This window comes from Corylus avellana, chromosome ca2 (assembly GCF_901000735.1).
Source record: "Corylus avellana chromosome ca2, CavTom2PMs-1.0".
Classification (NCBI taxonomy): Eukaryota; Viridiplantae; Streptophyta; class Magnoliopsida; order Fagales; family Betulaceae; genus Corylus; species Corylus avellana.
The window spans coordinates 30,790,466-30,818,133 of record NC_081542.1 but is presented as its reverse complement, the minus strand read 5'-3'; the positions used below and the strand labels follow the sequence as shown (position 1 = coordinate 30,818,133).

The 27,668-nt window shown below is 39.5% G+C and overlaps 1 protein-coding gene and 1 pseudogene across 1 annotated transcript; one reads left to right on the top strand and one right to left on the bottom strand.

Moving 5' to 3' along the window:
- Positions 1–4,007: 4,007 nt before the first annotated feature.
- On the bottom strand, positions 4,008–4,981 carry LOC132172927 (putative germin-like protein 2-1; annotated as a pseudogene).
- Positions 4,982–8,550: 3,569 nt separating this feature from the next.
- Positions 8,551–17,882, top strand: LOC132169578 (cation-chloride cotransporter 1-like). Its single transcript, XM_059580594.1, is given in 5 exon segments — positions 8,551–8,680; positions 9,865–10,876; positions 12,970–13,042; positions 16,972–17,129; positions 17,597–17,882. Coding segments are annotated over 5 exon segments (1,659 nt in total).
- Positions 17,883–27,668: the final 9,786 nt, after the last annotated feature.

Genomic DNA, 27,668 nt, shown 5'->3' with positions numbered 1-27,668 from the left:
AATTATGTATATAATAGATAAAAAATGCACCACAATAACCAATCAATGTAGAAAGAAATAACATTAAATACGTCAAAATAATGTGAACGATATATATTATTAAAGTTTTAAATTTTTTTAAATCACATACGGATCTAAGTCTTGTCGGATGTAGTCAATGTCATCTTGGGGATTCACTTCATTATTGCTGGTCAATAGGAGCGGCTCACACTCGTGGTAGTTGACACTTTCATCATCAGAACCTTCACCTTGTCCAACGTCGTATACGTTCCTAGGTTTAGTTCTTACAACACAAGCCCAATCAGGGTCCCTTTCATCTTGGACGTAAAAGACTTGGTCAACTTGTGACGTTAGCACATATGGCTCATCAGTAATTTCCTGGCCCCGGTGGACAAGGTTTTTGAAGTTGACAAGCAGTATGCCATACTCGTCTACTTTGTACACCCTGTCCCTCGTGTTGTCCGCCCAATCGCACTTGAACAAAACATACGTAGTCCTGTCGAAGTACTCCACCTTAATTATTTCCGTCAACTTCCCATAATACGTTTCACCATCAACTGTTGGCACGCACACCCCGCTATTCTGGGTCCTTTTTCCAGCATCGAATGCAATAGTGCGAAACAGCTTTCCGTTAACCACATATCTGTTATATCTGATCGCTGTGGCCTTCGGCCCTCTACAATGCATTACCAGTTTGTCACCTAATTACTTCCTTTGTCGATCGTCTAATCGATCGACCTGTTAGCACATACGTACAATTGACCATAAGAAAGTTAGTTTTGTTAGTTGTTATGAACCAATAACTAAATATAATGGGTCTATAACAGTTAAACGTCACGGTAGTCTTACGTAGTCACGGTACCAATCAGAGAACAGCGCATGACGTTGGGTTTCCAATTGATCCTCCGTCGTTCGCCCCCTATCGCAGGATCGCCTAAGTGTATCCATGTGCACCGTACAATACAAAGTTTAAATTATATTATAATTCACAACTAAGGGTGCAAGGTGATATTGAACTTGTATACACTACTAACACGACTTACGTCCGTAGTTGAAGGAACTCATTCAAGTTAAAAATAATGTATCGGTGAATTTGTGTCAATGTGACACGGTCGAGGATGACTCGTGTTCCCGCCCCTTTTGAACCATCCGGGTTTCTTACAGTCCTATTGTGAAATGTTGGTGCGTGATCTAGATACCTTGAGCAGAACGCCACCAACTTCGTTGCTATGTAGCCCTCCGCAATGCAGTCCTCAGGAGCCGCTTTATTGCGAACATTAGATTTGAACACCCCAAGGCTTCTACATATGATCATAATTCATTCATTACAGTTAGAGATGGTTTTATATCGGATAAAAAATAATAAATATGAATATTAGTAAAGTTATTTTACCTCTCTGCCGGATACATCCACCTATATTGTACCGGTCCACCAAGTCGGCATTCACAGGCAAGATGCACGACCAAGTGAACCATCACAGTAAAAAAACTTAGGGGGAATACCCTTTCCATCTGGCACAAAGTAATATAAATGTCACCCTCTAATCGGTCCATATCATCTCGTGTCAATGACGTTGAACATATGCCCCTGAAGAATGCAGACATCCCGACAAGTGGTCTAACCACGTTTCCTGGCAATGATCCACACAATGCAATAGGGAGAAGTTGTTGCATAATCACGTGACTATCATGGCTCTTCAAATCGAATATCGTACGATCACTAAGTCGTACACACCAGGAAATATTCGAGGCATATCCGTCCGGCACCCTTACATTTCGAAGCACTTTCAAAAAATGAGTTTTCTCGTCCTTAGACATCGTGTGACAAGCTGCGGGCATATATGTTTGACCATCCTCGCCCGTGTACGGATGAAGTGTATGTCTCAACCCCATTTCTTGCAAGTCTATGCGGGCTTGGATGTTGTCCTCCGTTTTGCCTGGAATGTCTAGTATTGTGCCAAGAATGTTGCCCATCACATTTTTCTCAATGTGCATGACATCAAGGTTGTGCCGCAATAGATTATCTTTCCAATACGGCAACCTAAAGAAAACACTTTTCTTCTTCCACAATACGTTAGCAGTATCGCCTTCTCTTTCTGTCGGCCCACTCTTCTTCCGTTTCTTGTCTTTTTTCTCATTATCCGCCCTTGCCTTACCGGCATTCTCATCTCCATATGCCATATCTTATAATTGTCTAAGAATTTCATCTCCACTTGGCACATTTGGGGCACATTCAAATTCTTGTTTGCCGTCAAATGTTATTCTATTTCTCCTCCACGGATGATCAATGGGCAAGTATCGCTTGTGCCCCATATAACAAAATTTCCTGCCGAGTTTTAACCGCCTGGACCTCGTCGAGTACATACAGCAGGGACATGCCTTCTCACCATTGTTAGGCCACCCAGACAAATCTGCGTATGCCGGGAAGTCATTAATTGTCCACATCAACTGGGCTCATAGCACAAAATTCTTTTTTTGGGACACGTCAAATGTGCGTACACCTATAGTCCATAATTCCTGTAACCCCTCAATTAAGGGTTGTAGGTAGACATCTAGATCCATTCCAGGTGACTTTGGGCCCGTGATTATCAGGGATAGTATAAATGAAGTTTGTTTCATGCACGTCCAAGGAGGCAAGTTGTACGGTACAAGCATTACAGGCCAAGTGCTGTGGGATGTGCTCATGTTCCCGAATGGATTAAATCCATCCGAGGTTAGTCCAAGCCTGATGTTCTTGCTGTCCGCCGAAAAGTCTGGATGCAAATTATCGAATGCCCTCCACGCTTCACCATCGGCTGGATGCCTCAATACACCGTCCTTAGTCCGGCCTTCTGCATGCCACCTCATATAAGGAGCAGTATGCTCTGACATAAATAATCTCTGTAGTCGTGGTATGAGTGGAAATCACCGCAACACCTTGACCGGGCGTTTCTTACTCGATGATATGGGTTGCCCATCCTCATCCAACTGAATTTCATCATTCCACTTAGATACTCCACAAACAGTACATGTATCCAAATCCTTATTGTTCTTCCAAAATAGCATACAATTATTAGGACACGCCGGGATCTTCTCATACCTGAGGCCCATGTCCCTTAGAAATGCCTCATATGTATTAACCAGCAAAGCTGCATCACTAGGAGGTAGCAACTGATTGATGAACTCAAGAAAAGATGAAAATATTGCGTTACTAAGTCTGCCAACACACTTTAAGTTGTACAGATGTACAGTAGCACTAAGCTTGCTATGTTTGGTCCCATCATAAAGTGGCTTTTCTGCCTTCTTAAGCAAGTTATTGTACTTTAGTACGTCACCATCGTCGGCTTCTTCATTCACAGTTTTTTCATTCCCCTGCACCGCAACTTCAGGCTCACAATTGTCTTCCATGACACCGTGCATGCCGAATAGATCACGCAACATTGACTGCATGTTTTCACCCTGTGCTGCGCCTAAACCCTGATCTGTGTTCGTGGTACGCATATTTCCATAAGCACCGATCAACTAAAACAACACACAGAGGAAAAGAAGATGGATGGAGCCATTACCAAAAATGTAGCAGAGGGTGTGCCGCTTGTCTTCTCTAAGCAGTCCAAGATTGTATACTTGCCAAGCCATGACATTCAATTTGGTACTATTAATTGGATAGATTTTTGTCATTCCCATTGTGAAGCTCAAGCATTTTCACCTACTTAAATTATGGAGATCGGATGGCTGAAAAAATGGCTTGCATTAAAATTATGGAGACCGCAATTCTTAAAGGAAAGACACCATGCTAATGAGGGTCTAAAGCTGTTTTTAGGCAAATATTTAGTTTTATTAGAAAATCACCATGACATCCCTGAAAGACAATTAAAAAAATAAACATTTGGTTGAAAACAAATTAATGCATTAAACAGTACAAAAATCCTCACACTTTGTGCTAAGCAAATTATACATGTCCAAAAACAAACAAACAATGACATAAACGCGAACTTAGAAACAGGTTGTGGGAGTTTGTTCTTTCTTGTCTAGAACTTGGATTTGATGTTATCGACAACCTCCTTATCAACTTGGAAAGCCTTCACAAGAATATCACTTGCAATTTCTGGTTTTGACCCAAACACGGCATTAGCAATTGTGATGACACCAGGGTTTTGACTGCTCAGAGTTGCAATGGCAACGGCCTTTAATTTGTAGATCCAACATTGCTCTGATAGTGTACGAGACCAATGGGAAATACGAACACTTCACCCTTCCGTAGAATATTTGTGATGTGATGGTTTTCGGGGTTGGATGTGACAAAACCAACTTGGAGGCTAGCTTCCAACACCGCTAAAATTTCAGATGCACAAGGATGAGTGTGAGGAGGATTGATACCCCACAGCTCGTAATCGATACGAGCCAAGGCGATGCCGAGAGTGTTTAGCCCTGGAAGTTGGGTAGCAGTCACCGGTGTAACCTTTGATCCAAATGGGTTGGATGTGTTGCCGGCAATCTCAAGTCCACTGAAGAAGAAGTCATCGGCTTGAACCAGCTTGGGATCCTTGCAGGCCAACCCATTCACTACAACTGCAAAACATGAAAAAGAATCCTATAAGCAATGAAACTAGCAATCTTCCATCTAAGCTGCATGAAAAGTATAAGAAGCAAATAAAGAAACGTATAAGTTTTCATTGCATTTAAGAATGAAAAGTAGAAAATCAATGCAAATTCAATGAAAATCAGCTTGGCATCCTTGCAGGCCATACCATTCACTACAACTACAAAACATGAAAACGAATATTTTTTAATAATAAAGAAAAGAAAATCAACGAAGAAGCTTCCATGTATACAAAACCGAAACATGAAGTCTTGCCACTTCAAATTCTTTGTTATACATGCAACGTGTACCTGCACTTGTCTTTTCTGCAACGCAGAAATCTTGAAGAGGGCTTGGGTCAGATGCCAAGCTAGGAGTGAAAGATAGAGCTACAAATCCTAGGAAGAGAATGGTAGCCACCATTTTCATATTTCTTTGCGTTTATGGGAGGAAGAAGAAGAAGTATAGAGTTGTAGAGAAAGATATTCAAAGTCGTATATATATATATATATATATATACATGCAGGGAGAGGTTGCTATCAAAAAAATTTATTCAGCTCTGTTCTGAAGAGTTTCGCCGGCCGTCTAAGGTTCTGAACGAGTCTTCCAAATTTACTGTCCGAGTCTTACAGACCGCGTTGGGAGGCGGTAAAGATTTTGCATGCTTCTATCTTCTACTGCCTGCTGGCATTGGACAATGATTATTGAGTTTTCACTGTCGTGCTATCTTTGACGAAGGGGGCACCACCAAGTCATAGTGGAATGACGGCTGGCTTTATCCAAATTGGTTTCTTACTGGGTAAAAAACCTACTCCATAATCAGTTGAGTTATTATAATGTGTAAGGCCAAGATTTTCCTCTAAGGAATCAACGGTGTTGGGTCATATTTTCCCAACAAATAAACAATAATGCAGGACCCTCAACACCTGCCACCAATGAGTCAACAGATCAATAGTTTATTTATTTAACAAACAACGTAGACACATGACTTCACTCAAATAAACTAACCAACTATGCTAACACTAAGCACCAGGTGTCATTACCACCATGAATCACTTTGCCCATATAATACATCATGGATCCTCGGTAATATATATCATCAAACAGCACCATATCACCTTCCACTAAGGTGGACATGTGGACTCTCAGTTAACAAGCTGCTACCAAACATCAAACCAAGAAACAAATCACTGACCCATCCTCAACAACACACGTGACCCTTTCAAGTCAACAAACAAACGTGGCCTCAAATCAATAGTCATCAACACGTGTCATCAAACAAATGAATCACTTCACTCATGTGGCACTTCCTGAATCCTAGGTAGAAATCAGTTATAACACCAGCTACTTCTAAACCCCTATAAAGGGGGAGCTACATATTGTTTTCAGGGCTGGTTCTTTAATTTCTGAATCTCTATTTTACTTAAGCTTTTATTGTTCAAACACATCACTGACTTAAGCATCGGAGAGCCTCCATGGCACCCAGCTTAGAGACCCTTTGACGCTCTTACTATTTTATAGGAGCTAAAGATCAGAGAAGCCACAAAGGACGAAGATCACACCATTTGGATACTGTTGTACGGAAAAATCGTGTATCAACAGTTTGGCGCCGTCTGTGGGAATGACTACGTTGTTACCAAATCAAAATCCGTTATGGTGATGATCTTACGTTCCGGCAATATATCAACCAGCCAAAATCAAATATGTATAGATCCATACCAAACAGATCCCAGATCTAGTTCGTGATAATCTGCGATGACGGATGTCATTTTATTTCAAATCAAAATCTTCAAAGGAAAAGAAGATGAAACTGCTCTCAAGGTTTTTCTCAGATAAATTCAACGAAGTGCAAAGCTCAAGAAACTCAAGAAAAAAAAAATCCATTGTTCACTGATATATACGCCATGTTACATGTGTCCTTTTAAAAGAAAAAAGAAGAAAGAAAGAAAAAAAGCTATGCATGAATCTTCAAGAAAGCTTGCAGCAAAAAAAGAAAAACAATCGAATTGGTTCTTAAATTGTTATAGGCACGTGGAACGATAAGGGCAAACACTATGTACCATTTGTATGACATGTGGTGTTCAGAGGATATTTTTTATCTTTACATTGTAAAATAAAAAATTTACAATTATGCCACTATTGTTATTATCTTCTACAAAGTGCTTTTCTTGATAACTCGTGAAGACAAGCAGTGAGCTCAGCAGGTCCTCCGACAAACTAGTAAAACCTGCGAAGGAGACCTCTAGTGTGCCCATTAAACTTGCTGCCGAACAGACACCCCAATTCGCAGGATTTCAGTTCCATGGTTTCAACCCAAGATGGCTGGACTCCAACTTCACGGCCTCGAAACAGTATCGACATCCCAACAGGTTCGCCGACCAATTTTCAAAGTCCGTCTGAACAAGCCCAGACAAAAACGGAGTTGAAACCGCGACAACCCAGGTCGCCGACCATGCTAGGATAGTGGGTCACCGACCATGCCAGTCGCCAAGCCTACCTTGGCCGAGCATTTCCATAGCCGACCTCCAGTCGCTGGGCCTTATCTCGCCGACGATTGCCGGTCCACAACTCAAGGTTGTCAAGCCTTCACTGAACTGCCTCAACCAAGGTCGACAGGCCTCGCTCGCTACTCAAAATTGCAGAACCTTAGCCAGATTGCATTTATTCTCTATGCAACCCAGGTTGCTTTGGCCGAGTATTGTCATAACCGAGATTCTCTTCAGAAAAGCCATCTTCGATTAACTGAGGTTTTGTTGTGACAAATGCAAATCCAAGATCACCAAAGAAGTAGAAAAGTGCAGAATAGAAAAATAAACACAACCACACAAGACGCCAAGATTTAAGTGGTTCGGCTTAACAAGCCTACATCCACTGGCGGAGACGATCCAGGAGAAATTCACTAACAAAAGAGTGGAGTACAAAGAGTAGTACAAACAAAACCACTCAAACCCAAAAGCCCCAATACACCCCAATCTCACTCAAAAGAGAATTAGATACAAAAGAGAAAAATATTCTCTAAAATTCTCTAAGCATTTCAGCACTCCAAAAGTGAGATCAAAATGAAGAAAAATGGTGCATCTTCTTCTCTCAACAGCACAAGCCTTTCTCTCTCTCTCGGCAGTTTTTTCTTTTCTTCTTTCTCTCTTTTTCTTGCTAAAGTAGCTGCTGCCCTCTCCTCCTTCTTGATGACCGAATGGCTTCAAATAAAACAAAGCCAGCCTTTTCTCAAAGCTTCTAGAAGAAGCTCAATAGATGGAGAGAAAGAGAGACGTGTGGGAGAAAAAAAAACAAGACAAAGAGTATGGGATGCCATACTGCTGTGGGGCCCACGGTAAGACTTGTGAAAACAATTCACAAAATCTGACAGGTTTTCTTCAAAGCCGAGCTATCCTCGGTTCGTCGAGGCTAAGCACCACCATTCTCGGTTTCACCAAGAATGGTGAGGCCATTCTCGGACCAACAAATCTACAAAGCCCACTTCAAGTCTGCTGAGTCTGCCAAGCTCACCGACCTTGCCTAAGTTTGTAGAACTTTGCCGAGTTTATCAAGTAGAGCCTCATCTCACCAGTAACTGCCAGCCTACTACTCAAAGTTGCCAAGCTTTAGCCAGACTGCATCTGCTCTTTTCTTTAACCCAGGTTGCCTCAGCCGACATCAAGATTGCCGAGCTTTGCCTAGTTGCCGTGATTACGTCAGATCGTGGACCATCCTCTGACTCAAGCTGGCCAAATCTGCCGCATTGTCGAGCATCATCTTGAGTTTGTCTGAACAAGTTCTGACCCATGCTTGGTTTCACCTGGCCGACTTTTGGCATTGCCCACGACGGTCAGCTGAGCACCATTACAATGGCCGAGCCTTCTTCAGATTATGGGTCACCAAGCCAGATCCTTGTCAAATGAGTCAAAGCTTCACCATCCTTGGATTGCCGAAGCTGCTGAGCTTGTTTTGATAAAGCACTGCCACTGCCAAGCTTGCCTCAGTTAAACATCACAATGGTTAAGTCTTCTTTGGACCATAAGCCACCGAGCTTCACTATTCTCGATTCACCAAAGACCCAGCTTGGCCATACTTGGTTCACCAAGACTGACCATGAGGCTATCTTCGGGGTTATAGACGAACTTTGTAATTCTCAGACTATGTGTTACAGACCCAGTTTTGACATAAAGACAGAATTCCAACATGGGATCTCTTCAAAGTCACCAACCCAGCCTCGGTTCAGACTACAGATCCACACTCGATGATTTGAAGTTCCGGCTCAGACTCGGCTTCATCAAGCCGACCTAGCCTTGGGTCTATTGTTAACAAAACCCAATTAAGTTCATCGACCTTCTTCGGCACCGACACCTACTCAGTAACAAGTTTAAAGATGCCAAACATGGAGGGAATGCAAATAAGCATATGGGTGACAAATCCTCCTCAGAGTCACTGAACCATCTTTGGTTCAGTCAGACTCATTCTCAGTTCCTTCTGACAGACCCATCCTTAGGTTCATATGAACAGGTTCCGACTTATTCTCAGATTCAGCCACTAACCCATATTTGGTTTAATATAGGCGACAAACCCTCAAACTCATATGAAGGTCACGACTCTTAAAAAGCCTCGGCGATCTCCCTCTAGCGACTATTTTTAGAAATGAAGTCAGGTGACTCTTCACCATTCTCAGTTCACCGAGACTGTGAGCCATCCTCAAATCAACGAGACTGAGCCTCATAATTCTCAGTTCACCGAAATATCAATATTGTCGGATCATTGAGCTTTGCCATGAACCTGTCTCAACCGAGTGTCACCACTGCCGAGCATGCCTCGCCCTAAGATTGCCAGACTTTGCCAAATGTTCACAAAGAATTACAACGGTAAACTATGCAACAACCTCCATGGCGAGCTTCGGACAAACAACCCCGACTTAACCTCGGTGAGGTCCCTCCAGAGGTATCACTCTTACCCCATAAGAATTGAGGTACACATTTTATATTCAACTCCTAAGCTTCAAAGAACCAAAATGACAACAAGTCTTTTAGGTTTATTAATGCTCAAATCATTATAATTGACTCTGTTAATCATGTTTTACCGAGTTATTTTCATTACTTGGATACATGCATTTTGTTTGGTTTCTCATTTTGTGCAAAAAGATGAACTTGTAAAAGTTGACCCATTCTCAGAAATATGAAATTTCCATAGTTTATCAGACTAGGAAATTGGGGGGTAACTGTTGGATCATGGATTAGCTGTGCTAGGCCCAATAAAACGGTCGACCAGCCCATAACTAAGCTCGGTTATTTACACCTGCTTACCGAACTTATGCTCAGATCACCCTGTAGTTGGAATCACGGGCTTGAGTGCGGAAACTTTCAAAGAAAACTAGAGTCCAGGTTATTAGAATACTAATGATGCTGGAGTTCCTGATCTTGAAGGAAGTGTGTACTGGAATTTTAATGCATTGGTTGGTCTCTTTTTCCCTGCTGAGGTGGGAATTATGGCAAGTTCAAATCGATCAACTTCACTGAAAGATACTCGGCGTTCGATTCCCATTGGAACTCTGGCTACAACTCTCACAACTACTGCAATGTATCTAGTTTCTGTGTTGTTATTTGGAGCCCTTGCAACCAAAAAGAAGTTATTGGCAGACAGACTACTTACAGCTACAGTTGCTTGGCCTTTAGCAGCCATCATCTATATTGGAATCATTCTTTCAACATTAGGGGCTGCACTTCAGAGCCTAACAGGTGCCCCACGCCTTCTTCCAGCAATAGCTAATGATGACATCTTGCCCATTCTTAACTACTTCAGGGTTGCAGATGGTAGTGAGCCTCATATTGCTACCCTCTTTACTGCGTTCATCTGCATTGGATGTGTCATAGTTGGGAACCTGGATCTCATCACACCGACTGTAACTATGTTTTTCCTTCTATGTTATGCTGGTGTGAACTTATCTTGCTTCCTCCTGGATCTTCTAGATGCTCCCAACTGGCGTCCTCGGTGGAAGTTTCACCATTGGAGCCTCTCTTTTCTTGGAGCATCACTTTGTATAGTGATAATGTTCTTAATCTCATGGTCATTCACTATAGTTTTTCTAGCCCTTGCTAGCCTGATATATTATTATGTGAGGATTAAAGGAAAGGCTAGGGATTGGGGTGATGGTTTCAAGAGTGCATATCTCCAACTACCTCTTCGCAATCTTCGATCACTAGGAGCAAGCCAAGTGCACCTAAAGAATTGGAATCCAATCCCCCTGGTATTCTGCAGGCCATGGGGTAAACTGCCAGAAAATGTACCTTGTCATCCAAAACTTGCTGACTTTGCAAACTGCATGAAGAAAAACCGAGGATCCGAACAACCGAGCATCCAACGATCCGAAAAACCAACGATCCAAACAACCGAGCATCCGAGGATCAGAAAAAACGAGGATCCGAACAACCGAGGATCTGAACAACCGAGCATCCGAGAATAAAAAAAAAAAAAAAATCTGAGCTTTGTTCTGCCTTACTATGGTTGAACTCCACTGCGCCTTACCATCGCCTAGCTTCACCAAGCCTCACCACATCTCCGAGAATGGGGGGTATCTGATTTGAAAAAAGGCGTTGGAGCACAACATCCCAAGGAGTCCAAAGTGAAAGCACTCCAATGGCTATAAAATGCTGAACACCGCAAGCAACCAACAAGTCACTATACTTGCACTCGGAAAATATAGCAGAACTAAGCGCTTTTTCGAGAGTCACTTTTGGAAAAATAGCTATTTATAGCGCTTTCCAACCCTTCGGTGAAATATAGCCAGAGAATTTCCCGAGCTTAGTTCGGTGAAATATCACCAAGGCGCTTTCTAGAGGAAGAGTTCAGAAATATAACTGAACAAAACGTTTTCCGAACTTAACCTTTACCCAAAGGTTACCCTTCGGTGAAATATAGCCAGAGAATTTCCCGAGCTTAGTTCGGTGAAATATCACCAAGGCGCTTTCCCAAGGAAGAGTTCGGAAATATGGCTGAACAAAGCGCTTTCCGAACTTAACCTTTACCCAAAGGTTTCACTCAGAGAAATATAGCTGAACAAAGCGCTTTCCTGAGGCACCACTTAGTGAAATATAGCCACGGCGCTTTCTCGAGTTTGAGTAGGAGAAATATAGCCAAAGCGCTTTCCTCAGGCAGAGAAATCGAAAAAAACAAATAAAATAAAATAAAAATAGCTAAACAACGCATTTTTCCTGAGACTGAGTATCATGCAAAACAATCACAAAAATTAAACTCTTAAGTTTAATTTTTAAAGATTGTAAAGAATAAAAGGGAACAAGCAAGACAATAAAAATCAAGAAAAAGACCTTCCTTACATCAAAGCATCCTTACACATAAGATTCCCAATGTCAGACTAATGGACAAGTCAGCCACGGGAATCGGTGGGTAACTGTTGGGTCATATTTTCCCAACAAATAAACAATAATACAGGACCCTCAACACCTACCGCCAATGAGTCAACAGATCAATAGTTTATTTATTTAACAAACAGCATAAACACATGACTTCACTCAAATAAACTAACCAACTATGCTAACACCAAGCACCAGGTGTCATTACCACCATGAATCACTTTGCCCCATATAATACATCATGGATCCTCGGTAATATATATCATCAAACAACACCATATCACCTTCCACTAAGGTGGACACGTGGACTCTCAGTTAACAAGTTGCTACCAAACATCAAACCAAGAAACAAATCACGGACCCATCCTCAACAACACACGTGACCCTTTCAAGTCAACAAACAAACGTGGCCTCAAATCAATAGTCATCAACACGTGTCATCAAACAAATGAATCACTTCACTCATGTGGCAGTTCCTGAATCCTCAATAGAAATCAGTTATAACACCAGCTACTTCTAAACCCCTATAAAGGGGGAGCTACATATTGTTTTCAGGGCTAGCTCATTAATCTCTGAATCTCTTTTTTACTTAAGCTCTTATTGTTCAAACACATCACTGACTTAAGCATCGGAGAGCCTCCATGGCACCCAGCCTGGAGACCCTTTGACGCTCTTACTATTTTATAGGAGCTGAAGATCAGAGAAGCCACAAAGGACGAAGATCACACCATTCGGAGACTGTTGTACGAAAAAATCGTGCATCAACAAACGACAAAACATAATTCAAATTGACACTATATTAATGATTCATGAGAATCGGCAGATGGTGAATTGTCATATACTAATTAATGGTACTTAAATATTTTAAAAGAGAAAATTAGTGCATGAATAAACTGTATGGTGTTTTTTGGGCTGAAACATGGAACTGATCACGTGAAAGATTTTTTATTTTTTGTTTAGTTATTTATGGAGCCAATGATTAATGTTAATTTTTTGCCTGAGGCTAAACATAAAATTTTTAGCACATTAACCATAACTATATATAGCAATGTTCGGAGGAAGGGGATGGACCATAGCCTTTGTGGGTCCTTATGTAGTTCCATCTCTACAAGAATCAGTAGAATCATACGTAATGAAAATATTGTGAAATTTAAAAAAGAAAAAAAAAAAGGAAGAAAAAAAAAGAGGTAATATTGGGCATATATATATATGGCAGTGAATCGAACATAACCTTTTTTACCAATATCAAAATCGCACATATGATCCCAATCTCAATCCCAATCCAAAATCACTTACGAAGCGTAGCTTCTTGAGTGCAATCTTTGGGACCAAAATCCATTGGTTTTTTCCTCTAAATAAATATTTGTAGTATTTTTTTGTCATTTTAGGAAATATTCCTTTCCTCCTTTTAATAGTGATTTTATTATTGGAGTGCACCATATTTTTGGCAGAATCTTTATTTTACTACGTAATTTAATTTTAGGGTAAAGTTCACTTAACCTTCTTAAACTATCACTCAAATGACAATCTACCCCCCAAACTATCAATTGCGACAATTCACCCTCCCAAACTACCAAAACAATGACAATGTACCCCTAATTTTAACAAAATGACAAAATTACCCTTACTAAAATAAAAACAAAAATACTAAAATTTATTTATTTTTTTCAAAATTTTAAGGGTATTTTTGTCTTATTGAAAATTTTATAGGGGTAATTTTGTTATTTTGCTAGCATTAAATTGATTATTGTTTTGGTAGTTTGGGGGGTAGATAGTCATTGAGGTGGTAGTTTGAGGGGATAAAATGGACTTTACCCTTAATTTTCTGTAATGATTAGACTTTTTTAGCCAAAACTCGATTTGTTTAAGCTATAAAAGCTGGGCTTGTGGGGGGTAGTTATGCACTTCAAGTTTTAATCAAATTTAAGTATTTTCAAAGTTATTCTTTGTTTATGTTGGAGCACTTGGGACTTTTTTTGTTTCCAATTATAATTTTTTTTTTCTCACTTCTTTGTTATCTTTTGTTTATCTATCTATCCTCTGCTTAGTTGCGAACCATATTGATGCAGCATGACTAAGTGGGCTGCAGCGAATAACAATATTAACGAGTGAATAGGTATTTCTAGATCTAGATTCTATCAATGATTTAAGAAATGTTATTGACAAAAGCTAGATACTCTCTAGGTTTTGAAGGAAAACAAAGAAGAAACTCAATTCTGAATAATTCTTATTAAACAAACTCAATAATAATCCAAATCTCCTTCTCTGGAGGCTAGAAGCATGTATTTACTGCTCCAAAACTTATAAACCTAATTAAACTAGGAATTAGAGGCCTTATTGCAATTCTAGACTTCTAATCCTAAATAAACACATAAATACGAAATTAAATGAAATTGGAACACTATGGTGTCCGTCCAGATGGGACTTATGGGCGTCCGGATGGCCACGTACGTAAAACGTAAAAACAATAAACAGCTACGGAGCTCGTTCGGATGGCTTCCCGCATAAAGCCTAAGAACCCGCAATTAACATATGTGCTAATCTACATCATTCTCCCCAGGTTGGAGAGAATTCGTCCTCGAATTTGGACTGTTCTTTCCACGGTCCTTCGGATGCCGTGTCAACTCATTCTATTCTCCTCTCCTATTCAAAAATACAATAATGTAACATCCCGATATAACTAACATTCCCTTAATTACAACAAGAATGTGATTATCATCTTGAACATCCTTTACAATAAATTGACATAATGCCAACATGCAATCCACGTACTTATTCTCTCCCATTCATGGGCCATGAAGATCTCTCAAAAAAGGATCAACGATCTCTTTTGTTTTAAACATCATATTCTTTTCCACACAAAAATCATCAAAAACCTTAGCACCAAGGGAATTTGATAAAATATGTTCTACCCCAAGGAAATCAAATTCGTTAACATCCACATCAAAAACTTCACTTTTAGGGCTTTTTGTAACACCCCGAAAATTAATTAATTGGTAATTAACTTCACGGTTCGTCTACTATCCTTATTCCACTTCGAACAAGACTCAGAGACCTCTATTCCCCAAAAACAAAGGATACTAAACAGTGAAAACAAAAAGATTCTATAAACATAATCGTTACAACCAGAGCATCTACCAAAGGTCATCAAAGTAGCTAAAATCACACTATACAAGTCATCATCTTCACAAGGGATTCATGCTATACCTTAATATGCAAACATGCATAAAAGCTCTAAGTCTACAATATAACTCAAAAGTACTAGTTACCATGAGTACATGCTTACCATGAGTACATGCCTAAGCTTGTCCTCAAGCATCTCCCGGGTCAAATCCTCCACAATAACCGGAAGCTTTGCGGTATCCCCTATGCTAAACTATCTATAACTACATAGTTGTGCATATGGAGAGAAAAAAGGGAAATAATACAATAGTAAGTCCGACGACTTAGTGAATATAAATGCATATGACTTACCCGTCATTAAATGGTGAACTCAGCTGTTTATAAAGCACATGCAATATTATGAGATGACAGTTTATCATGGAAGTGATATAGATATAATATATCCATATAATCATGAGTAACAGTAATACTTCAACCATATGGTTTACCCGAGACATTACCCCTTCTCAGCAGGGTTGGTGCTGTCCCGAAGGAATTATAATACAACACCGGTGCCCCGAATATTGTACGCTACTGTACATAATATAAGTGGCACAACCGAGTTCGACCTCATGTGGCCCACACTACTAATGATGCCCGTACTATAGTGACTATCCATTAAGGAATGGCTCCGCCTTGGTCACAAAACCATTGGATCCAAGGCCCACACACACATTTGAGCATAAAGTTAACCTGTATAGTAAGCACATGGCCGTTATCCCGCACGTACTGGTGTACCATGTCATACGATGCAATTAATCTTATTAGTCTTTTACATGCATAGTTTTACAAGCCTCATCGTTATCTTATTAGTCAACATACGTTTTCACAAAAGAGAGTTCACAGTAGTTCTAAAATGTATTTCAGGCGAGTTGCAAAATATGCATGTTTGATATATATAAAATAAGCGTGCAATGCAGGAAAAGTAACAATAAGCATCCATGTGAGTTTGTACTCACTTATGTCATAAAGTTTCTCTGTAAAATTCCCTTGAGGTTCCATAACCTCGAATACTGATAAAAGACCTATCATTAGTTCTAAATCCAACTAAAATGAACATGGAATATGAAAACAGAGGTTATCGGATGATTGGCCAAAGTAGCGTTTCCTGGAATGCTTCTGACCGTACGTCTGGGCTCGTGGCTGTAGTCCGCCCAGAAGGCTTGTACGTCTCGTCTCGTGCATGTACGTCCATTTAGAGAGTTTCAGGTAGAACCTCATTTGGTTCAACCGTCCTCCTATCCTCCCAAACTAGTTCTAAAGCTACCAAAAGAATATCTAAGACTACCTATCTCAAAATAATGTCTCCAAGCAATACAAAACAAGCTAAATCAAGATAAACTACTAAACCGCCAAGATTAAAGCATAATCTAGCTAGAAACTCAAAAATCAACAACTGAGCTTGCAATTAAACAGCATAACAGCTAAGAAACGAGCTAGGGTTAAGGATATTACCTCCTCGAAACAACACTTCAAGAACCTCCTCTCTTCTCCACAAAACACACAAAATCTCATAAAACACACTTCCATAGTAAAATTGACGGACCCCGTCGGGACTTGATTTGGATCTGACCGGATTTGCCCGGGACCTCGTCGGGACTCGCCCAGGACCTGCTCGGGACTCGACTGCAAATGTCCCTGTTGATCCTAGGCAGGGTCCGGGCGAGTCGCAATCAGTCCCTGCGGGACTCGATTAGGACACCTCTATGATTTGATCAGGACATTTTCGTAATTTAAAGTTTAATATTAAAATGTCCAAACAAACCGAGGTAAAGAAAGGAAATTTTTATGGTCATATAGGCCTCTTGTCTGGTCTCTTGGCATAAAGTACAGAAATTTTAACTCTTTAAAAGAGTCTTCTTTGGATTTGACACTAATCTGAAATCATTTACACAGCTACCAATGGGTTCTGTGGATTCTGCATTCAAGGCTTCTCTGATGATTACGCAAATAAACGAGACCACTATCCCCGCTGTTGTGACCCGCTTGGAGCTAGCGGTTTTGGATGGAAGAGGATCCATTTTTATGATCTATTTTGGACAGAAGAGAATCCGGTTTAATGAAACATACTGAAAGTTCAAGAGAAACTGTTTTTGGTTTTGCTTAACCAACAACAGCAAGTGTATTACGTATTTATAGCCATAGGCTCAAGAGTAATTACAGGGTATGGTGATTACAAGAGGAAAGACTAAACAAAACTTTACAAGATTGGTAAACCACGAAATGACTAAAAGGTAGAGAAAGTAAATTGAGAAACTCAAAGGTGTGCTGAGTTGATGGCATTGCTTGGAGGAAAATCAGCCATAACTTAAGGAGTTGGACTTGCAACAAGAAATGGGGATGACAGGTTGCTGCAGGTCAGCAGGGATAGGCTGCTGTTGTAGTCTACTGGTGTGTGCAGAAGTGGGGAGCAAGTTTCCATGAATTGAGGAAGAAAAGTTGCTGTGATGTGAAGTCCTTCTAGTGGCTGCTGTAGGTGTCAAGGTTGCATGAAAACTATGGTGTTTGTCACGTGTATTAGATGGAGTTTCTTGATTATCCTTGGACTTCATTTGATCTTCTGGTTTACTCTTAACACCCCCCTGCAAACTCATGGGAGGGAGGACCATGAGTTTGCCCTTGAGAAAGCAGAACCTTGTAGCAGTGTGACCTTTGGTGAAGATATCTGCAACTTGGTCAAGAGTGGAGAGATAATGGATTTGAATGTCGCGGTTGAGCACTTTCTCTCAGACAAAGTGGACATCTATTTCAATATGTTTGGTCTGTGCTTGAAAGACTGGATTATAGACCAAAGCAAGAGCTCCTGAGTTATCAAACCAGAGAGTGGGAGGAGAAGGGAGACTAATGTGGAGTTCCTTGAATAGCACGCGAAGCCAGAACATTTCAGTTGTTGCAAGGGAAAATTATCGATATTCTGCTTCAGTACTGGACCTAGAGACCACATGCTGCTTCTTGCCTGACCAGGAGATTAAATTTGGACCAAAGAAAATACCAAAACCAATGGTGGATCTCCTGTCATCAGGGTTACCAGCCCAATCAGAATCATAGTAGGTGGTAATAGTGAAAGGACCTTTGCCATATTGAAGACCAAAATTAACAGAACCCTTGAGATATTTGAGGACTTGTTTGGCTGCTGTGAGATGAACTGAACTTGGAGCATGCATGTGTCGATGAAGTTGGTTTACTGAGTATGCAATGTCTGGTCTGGTGAGAGTCACATACTGCAGAGCACCTACAATATGTCTATATTCGGTAGGGTTAGAGAGAGGTTCTCCATCAAACTTGGACATCTTGGAACCAGCACTGTAGGGAGCTGAATAAGGTTTGCATTCTGTCATCTGAGCTCTGTCAAGAAGATCAAGAATGTACTTGGATTGTCAAAGATGAAGGCCTACAGAGTCTCGAGTGGCTTGAATTCCAAGGAAGTAAGCGAGGGAACCAAGGTCTTTCATGGCAAAGGCAGCATGCAACTTGTTGATAATGACCATGAGAGTTTCTGAGTGATTGCCTATGAGAATGATGTCATCCACATAGACTAGATGAAAGATGTGGATAGGCCCAGCATGATAAGTAAAAAGGGAGGGATCAACTTGTGAACCAGAGAAGCCTATATCCAGCAAGGCCTAGGAGAGACGAGTGAACCAAGCTCTAGGTGCCTGCTTTAACTCATAGATAGAATTATTCAATTTGCAAACATGATCAAGGTATAAAAGATGAACAAAACCTGGAGGTTGCTCCATGTACACCTCCTCAGTCAGTATGCCATGAAGGAAGGCATTTGAAACATCAAGTTGTTTGATATTCAAATCGAATTGGACTGCCAAAGCAAGAACCAAACAAATGGTGGTAGGTTTCACAACAGGGCTGAAGATCTCATAGTAGTCCACACCACTCAACTGATCAAATCCTTTAGCAACTAAACGTGCCTTGAATCTGTCCACAGTGCCATCTGGTTTTTGTTTGATTTTGAAGACCCATTTGTTTCTGACCACATTTTGATGAGAAGGCCTAGGGCAGAGGGTCCAGGTTTGATTGGAGAGAAGAGCATTATACTCAAGAGACATGGCATCCCTCCATTCTGGTTTGGTAGCAAAATGTTGGCTGCGTGGATTGAGTCTTGGACGAAACCTTGGCCTCTTGAAGTTGGGGGAGTTTTGATGGTTGAAGTTTGAAGGTCCTTGTTTGATGGTGTACAAGGCAAAGTTGCCAGTTTCTGGTGTGAGAGCTTGGTGTTGCTGGCTCTGAATGAGAATCTCATGGCTCAGCAACTCAGCTTGGAAGTTGGCAAAGGTCATGGTACGATCATGAACATGAAAGGAGAATGCGGCAACAAAGGAATTGTACATTGGGTTTAAACCACTGATAGTAAAGGAGATGAGATCATCATCCTCAACAGGTTTCCCTATTGCAGAGAGTTGATCAGCCCACTGTTTGGCTGTGTTGAGGTTCTCAGTGCATGACTGCCGCTTGAGCTAGGAGATATGAGACCTTGATTGAGAAGCATACCTTTCAGCAAGATATTTCCAAGCTTGGTGTGATGTTTTCATACCATACATCGAAGCCACCAAGGGTGGGGACAGGGAGTAGACAATCCAGCTCAGAAGATGCTGGTCTCTTTTCTGCCATAAAGTGTAGGTAGGGTTAAGGACTTGTTCAGTGCCATCACTGTTGGGGATGAGCTGATTGGGGCAGACGTCAGTGCCATCAACCATTCCCTCGAGGTCATTAGCCTTGAGGATAGGCTAGAACTGAGCAACCCAGCCTAGGTAGTTAGGAACTTCCAATTTGAAGAGTTGGGAAAAGTTTGGTGTGAGAGAAAGGGGTGAGGTGGTTTCAGTTGGTGGAATAGTAGAGGAGGAGATCGAAGAGCTAGAAGCAGCCATTGGTGAGTGTTGACTCTTAATGCTTTGATACCATGAAAGTTTAAGAGAAACTGTTTTTGGTTTTGCTTAACCAACAACAGCAAGTGTATTAAGTATTTATAGCAATAGGCTCAAGAGTAATTACACGGTATGGTGATTACAAGAGGAAAGACTAAATGAAACTTTATAAGATTGGTAAACCACGAAATGACTAAAAGGTAGAGAAAGGAAATTGAGGAACTCAAAGGTGTGTTGAGTTGATGGCATTGCTTGGAGGAAAATCAGCCATAACTTAAGGAGTTGGATTTGCAGCAAGAAATGGGGATGACAGGCTGCTGCAGGTCAGCAGGGATAGGCTGCTGTTGTAGTCTACTGGTATGTGCAGAAGTGGGGAGCAAGTTTCCATGAATTGAGGAAGAAAAGTTGCTGTGATGTGAAGTCCTTCTAGTGGCTGCTGTAGGTGTCAAGGTTGCATGAAAACTATGGTGTTTGTCACGTGTATTAGATGGAGTTTCTTGATTATCCTTGGACTTCGTTTGATCTTCTGGTTTGCTCTTAACACATATTTTATTAGCGTTTCTTAATGCAAGGGAACCAAAAGTACTCCCCTAAAACATTATTTTAATATAAAAAGACTTTATTTCCTCTCTTTGATCTCTACCATTTATTTGAAAGAATATTTAGATGATTTTCTCTTTTGTATCTATTTTCCTTACACAATTAATTGAAAGAATATTTAATAGCATAGGAAAATGATAAAGAAAAAATATTGTGAAGTTTATTTAAATATAGAAGCAAAAAGTAGCTAGTTTGATTTCTTAAATTTAGGAAAAATTGATGCAAGGTGACGTTGTGGGTCGCAAATATATTCCATCAAGGATTCAAGGAAAACATAAAAAATAAAAATAAAAAATAAAAAATCCAATTTCTGATTATATAACAAAATTCAACTCTCCCTCTTACACGTCTTGTGGAAATCTCTAGAATAATAAAGGAAAGTTACAATCAAATAAAATCCCAATTTTAAATAACTTAATTATAAACTGATCATAATAATAAGGGTTAATTACTTTTTTAGTATTTATGTTTGCAGATTTTTATTTTTTCTTACCTTATCACCAATGGTATTTGACTTACTGAAAAATACCCAAAACGATCACACCCTCATGGGGTATTTTGTAAAACGTGTACATCATATTAACAGTTATTACAAAGATGCCATAATTGTGTAATCGTATCTTTCGTCATTTGAATTTGGCTATCTTCATCTTGAGTTTGAACTGCTGCTTTCTTATCTTCATTTTTCTTCTTGCTGTTGCTAGCTGCTACGGTGGTGTCTATTATATAACGTATTGGATATTGGCTCACTTGTCTCCATCACCCTGAGTTGCCATGCGGAGAGAGTCTTTGTTGGCCACCAAGTCGAAATATTTGAGCATGTACGGTTGGTGATGCACAGCAAGAGGTTTTTAAAACTAGCTAGGCATATTATGAAAATTTTTGAATAATGAAGAAAAAATAAAATCAATAAAATTCCAATTTTAAATAACGTAATTAATAAAAATAAAATATGTCTGATTTTTGGAATAAATTCTTCATTAAATTCTCTTGTCGAGCAATCAAATTTTTTGTTCTTGGAGCCTTACTTTTATTACGCTAGCTTCTGGAGCTCGGCGGCAATCTTGTTCGGACAAGATTAGTGAGGCTATGGCTAACTAGTTTAGGTTTGGATTCAACCCTACAACAAAAATTTAAAAGAAGCTATGGCTAACTAGTGCTTGGTAGCAGTGAGTCCCAGGGACGGAGGAAGGGGGGGACTGGCAGGGCCAGGCCCCTCCCCAAATGACAAGAAAAAAAATTTTCTAAGGTAAAAATAAATTTTTATAGTTATTTTTTTTTTTTTTTGTTGCTAATTGGCCCTTACCAGCTAAATTTTTTAGACATGGGCCCCTGCCCATTTGCAAGGCTGGCTCCGTCTCGGCTTGGTGCCCTGGCTTGGACCCGGATTCACCCATTTACATTCAGCCATTGTGCGCATTCCTGCAGCCACCAAGTCGAAATATTTGAGCATGTACGGTTGGTGATGCACAACAAGAGGTTTTTAAAGATTAAAAAATATCAGGCTATAGAAGGAAATACGAGAACATATATAGAAGGAAATTCATGAGAGAGAGAGAGAGAGAGGCTCACCAGTTCTAAAAGCTTCACCGAGTTCTCTTGATCTTCCTTGTACAGGGAGAGCGATAGTATGAAAGAGTAAAACCCCTATAAGAAGAGCACATGACTTGGAACCCATAACTTGTATTTAATTAGGGACTCTCGGCTCTGACCTCTTCATTACATTTGGTTCCTATATATATAGAGTCCCATTAATTAATAGAAACTACTTAAGAATAGCATTACTTGAAGTAAAATAGAAACAATCTTTATGTGGTGCCATTTCCTAAAAGAATTAAAATAATACGGTAACATATTCTTTCTATACTATGGTACCTATACACCATTAAATCTATAAAATTTCTATACTATGAATATTTTTCCAACAGAAGTCCTCCCTAACAATTCCGCGATCTCCCTTTGACAGACATGGCAATGACTTTTCCAAAAGAAGTCCTCCACTAACTGACGACCACGTTGTACAAAAATTATAGGTATTTGTCCACTAATTGTTTGACAACGTAGAAAAAGTCCAAGAAAAACAAAGAAGGTCGGGCCAAATAAAAAATGGTTCACACTGGCGGCTCAAAGAGCTTTGCTAGACACGCCCTCGAGATGGTATGTTACTGCCTTATCTAGGGTTGCAAACACAAACGAGCCATGCTACTATGCACATACTCGGTTCGGCTCGATTAAACTCAACTCAATTATTAAATGTATCATTCATGAACATAAAATTAGATTTGATTATTAAACACTAGACATTCGTATTCGCTCGCATATGGTTCGATTTGATTGTTAGGTCCCATCTCGTGTATATATGTTAAGAAGAGGTGAAAAGGCGGTTACGATTAGCGGTTATCGGTTAAAACCGCTAACTGTTCATAGATTTGAGGAACCTTCATTCTAGTCGTCCTTTTTCTTCTTCCAGTCTAGACAATCCCACTTCATGTGCCCTTTCTTTTTGCATTTATAACAGATAATGTCCTTCCTCCTCCTCGACTTTGACCGAGGATTCTTGCCATTTGAACCACCCTTGTTAATGCTTATTCCACGCTCTTGGTTACCCTTTACAACTAGCCCTTCTCCTTGAGAACTTTCATCATTGATTTTCTTCCTCTAATGAAAAGCCAACAAGGCTCCCGTAACGTCTTCTAACTCCAAGGACTCTTTCCCCCATGTCAGAGTTGTAACCAATTTCTCATACGTAGGAGAACATGGGAGTGAACTCAATAGCATCAACCCTCTTCAGATCTCTAATTATCTAATTGAATGTGTTGATGTGTTGGATCAGATCCGAGCCCTCCGCCATCTTCAAGCCGTACAACCGCTGCTTTAGATAGAGCTTGTTCGCCAATGACTTTGACATGTACCGACTTTCCAATTTCAACCAAACTGCTGCTGGAGATTATTCGTCCATGACATGATACATCATGTCATCTCCTAGACAAAGCCGAATAGTAGCCACCGCTTTCACCTCAAGTTCCTTCCAATCTATGTCTGCCATCCCTTCTGGTTTCGTCCCATATAACACCTTCACCATCTCTTGTTGTACCAACAAATCCTTGACACGTCTCTGCCATAACCCAAAATTACCGGATCCATCGAACTTCATCACATTGAATTTCGCAGAAGATATGCCAATCCTAGCCATCGTATAATTAGGCTCTGATACCAATTGTTGTTACCGTGCACAACAATGATGAATAATATGGAATCGAAAAGATAGAGATTAAGAGAGAGTTGAGACACAGATTTACGTGATTTGGCAATGTGCCTACGTCCACAGGAGAGAGTGCGGTTATATTTTACTATTCAATGATTTAGGGTTACAGCATAACATATTTATAGGAAAACTCTAATTATAAGTACTTTGAAAAACCACAAAATACCCCCCACAACTTATTTATCTCCAGGCTCACATAAACTAATTACGCCCAATGGGCTAGTAGTAGAATATGAGCCACTTGTTCCAACACATGGTTATAGAAACTTAAATAAAATACAAAGAGATAAAAGAAAGGGATGAAACACAGATTTTAAATAGTTCAGGTTATAGTCTACCTCTATAACTTCTATTTAATTAGGGACTCGCGGCATTATGTTTGGTTCATATATATATAGAGTTACCTTAATTAATGGAAATGACTTAAGAATAGCATTACTTGAAGTAAAATAGAAACAATCTTTTTTTTACCTTTGAGATTAATTTAACATTGATCTAATTATATGGTGCCATGTCATAAAAGAATTAAAATAACATATTCATTGTATACTATCACTACCATATGCACCATTAAATCTATAAAATTTATGCAAATCATACAATAAATTTGTTAAGTTTCAAACGCAATGGATCCCGATTTTGACCAATTACTTTTCAATGCAAAACATTGACGGCATTTCTCTTGTCTTAACAACGGACAATGATCATTTCCATTTCAATGAATTTGAGAGGCATTATTTCGTTGTTAAGATGTTATTTTATTGTATATCTAATAGTGTATATTATGCATTTTTAAATGATGTGACAACATATTTATCACATGGCTTTATATATACTGTTAGATATAACAAAATAAAAAGTCGAACATAAAATAGTATCTTTCATTCCACAAAAAATAAAAATAAAAACGAAGAGGATTATTTTCCCTTACAAGTTTTATATATATATATTGAATAATTGAAAAATATAAAGTAGATTGTCGAGGACAGATGGCAGGAACCAGTGCGGTATATACACTCAATTCTCAAAGAATTTTTTATTCCTAATCAAACAAAAAACTTACAACAAAACATTTCCCAAACGGAACTTATCAAGATCGTTTTGTTGTAAAAAGCACTCAGAATTCTTTTGAACATATCAATATCCCCTAAGTTTAGATAAGTGGAGCACCAACGTACGTCACCCCGAAAGCGAGTCAATTTAAGAATGATTCAAACTAGAACAACTCTCAAGAAGAAGAAGAAAAAAAAAAAAAAAAACTAGATCAAGATCCCCGAAGTTTACTTGGGTGGAGGCTGTTGTCCTTTGGAGCACCTACGTCACCCAAAAAGCAAGTCAATTTAAGCATGATTAAAACTAGAAACCATCTTAGGAGAGAAAAAGAAAAAAAAAAAAAAAGGAAAAGAAAAACTAGGAAACGACATAAAACCGTCCACTCAGCACCCTTGTCCTCTATTATCCATGAGAAATGCTATAACGTCAATAAGTTCTCCATATTTGACCTCTAATCCCTTATAAATTAAATAGATCAATCATTAAATTTATGAGGTCCACCATTAACTTATGTGGGGTTCACATAAGTCCACAAATCTAATGGTTAATTTGTAAGATGATGAGATGGGGAAAATATAGAAAAACAATATTGATACATAGTATTTCTCAGTATCCATCCCCATGTTGGGATAGGGTTAGACCCATGTTTATAGAAACTTCAATAAAATGTAGAGAGATAAAAAAGAAAGAGAGGAAACACAGATTTTAAATAGTTCAGCTTATAGTCTACCTCTACATGTTAAAAGTATTTTTTACTACATCTTTTCTTGATAAGTTTACAATACAAAGGACTACATATATTTATAGAGCATATAGATAATTTGAATCCAATATAGCCCTAATCAATTTTTATTTTTTTATTTTTTTATTTTTTAACTTCAGTCTTATCAAATTATCTTCAAATTCCTGAATTTAAGATAATTTAATTGGAAAAATATAATTTAGCCCCCCAAACTACTAGTCATTTACGATTTAGCCCTATAATGTTCAAAAAGTAATTAAGTAGCTCCCCAAGTTACCAATCAATTGCAATTTGGCCACTCTATTAGTCATTACCGTCAAATAAGATGAAAAATTCAATACGACATCATTTTGGGCATGGTTAAGTTAGTAAAATGCCCTTTTGAGAAAAAAAAAAAAAAAAAAAATTAAAAAACGGTGGTTCAGATTCTATGGGTCGATCCCAAATGGCCCTTTTCAGAGAGCGGTTTCTGAGAAATTTTTTGTTGGAAACAATCTCACTGGAAATTTTCTGAGAAATTGCCAGCAGGAATATGGTTTTTATGGGGGCTTCAGGTGCTTGATTTGTCTGATAATTTGCTGGAGGGAGAGTTCCTGAACGAATTGAAGCTTTCTATGATTTGAGAGCAATAAATTAAAGCAAGAACCAGTTCTCCAGGAAGCTCCTGGAGGATATTGGAGATTGTTCTGTTCTAAAATTGGTTGATTTTAGTGAGAACTCCCAGAGTCACTGCGGAGACTTAGTTCATTTGACTTGGTCAATGTCAAATTGCATTAACCTTTTGGCTCTGGATGTTAACCATAATCAGTTGGCACTTGGCAAGCAAGCGAATTCCAACACCCATCCTTCAAAACTTAGAACATGGGTCACAATCATAAACAATCTTGCATCGAAAGGACACCAAAAAAGTCTATCTTTTTAGCATACCCAAATCGTAAAATCTATAATACAATCCGAATCATCTGATTGACAACTGACAAGTAAACTTGATCAGCATGTTCAGCAACCAAAAGAAGAAAAAACAGCATCTACCAAAAACAGAGAAAGTGGGTGTCTGATTAGAGAAGGTGGAATACGAATCTGGGCATGGGCGGTGGGGTTTGAATCTGGGTGGTGGGCTAGGCGGTGGACTGGTAAGGGGGTTCTAATCTGGCCGGTGGGCGGTGGAGATCGAATTGGGTCGGTCGTATTGACCTGGACGGTGGCGGTGGTTCTTTGTCTGTGCGGTGGCGGCGTATTCCAGCGTCGGCGATGGGCTGGCGGGTGATGGGCGGCCATGGTTTTCAGCTTGAGGTTGAATGGAATTAGTTTTCAGTCGTGATGATAAGGCTAGAATGTTTTAATCAGGTGTATTCAACAACATTTTTTAACTTGTTATAAGATGAAGTGTCACTCAATTAATGGTTGTCAGAAAATGATTTGGGGTCCTTAAAATTGATTTTTTTTTAAAGGGTATTTTAGTAATTTAACCTTGTCAAAAGGACATCGTATTGAATTTTTCATTCTATTAGGCGGTGATGACTAATGGAGGTGATTTTAGTACTTTTTTAACATTAAGAGTCAAACTGTGAATGACTGATAGTTTGAGGGCTAAATTATATTTTTTTCTAATTTAATCTTTATTAATCTCAAAGGATTTATGTTCTTTTCAATATTGACTTGGGTCAATGGACAACTTGGTGGAGGGTTCAAGTCCTCACAGAGTCCTTCGTTGCAATTCCGCAATGATTATTGGACACTAGAAGAAGAACCAGCTCGCTAGAATGTCCCTTCATATTATTAATATATTTAAAATGTGATGATTTTATTGGAGCCTTGAAAAGGAATATTTTTCCAACAGAAGTCCTCGCTGACAATTCCTAGATCTCCCTTTGACAGACATGGCAATGACTTTTCCTAAAGAAGTCTTCCACTATAACTCCTCCACTAACTGACGACCACGTTGTACAAAAATTATAGGTATTTGTCCACTAATTGTTTGACAATGTAGAAAAAGTCCAAGAAAAACAAAGAAGGACGTGCCAAATAAAAAATGGTTCACACCGGCGGCTCA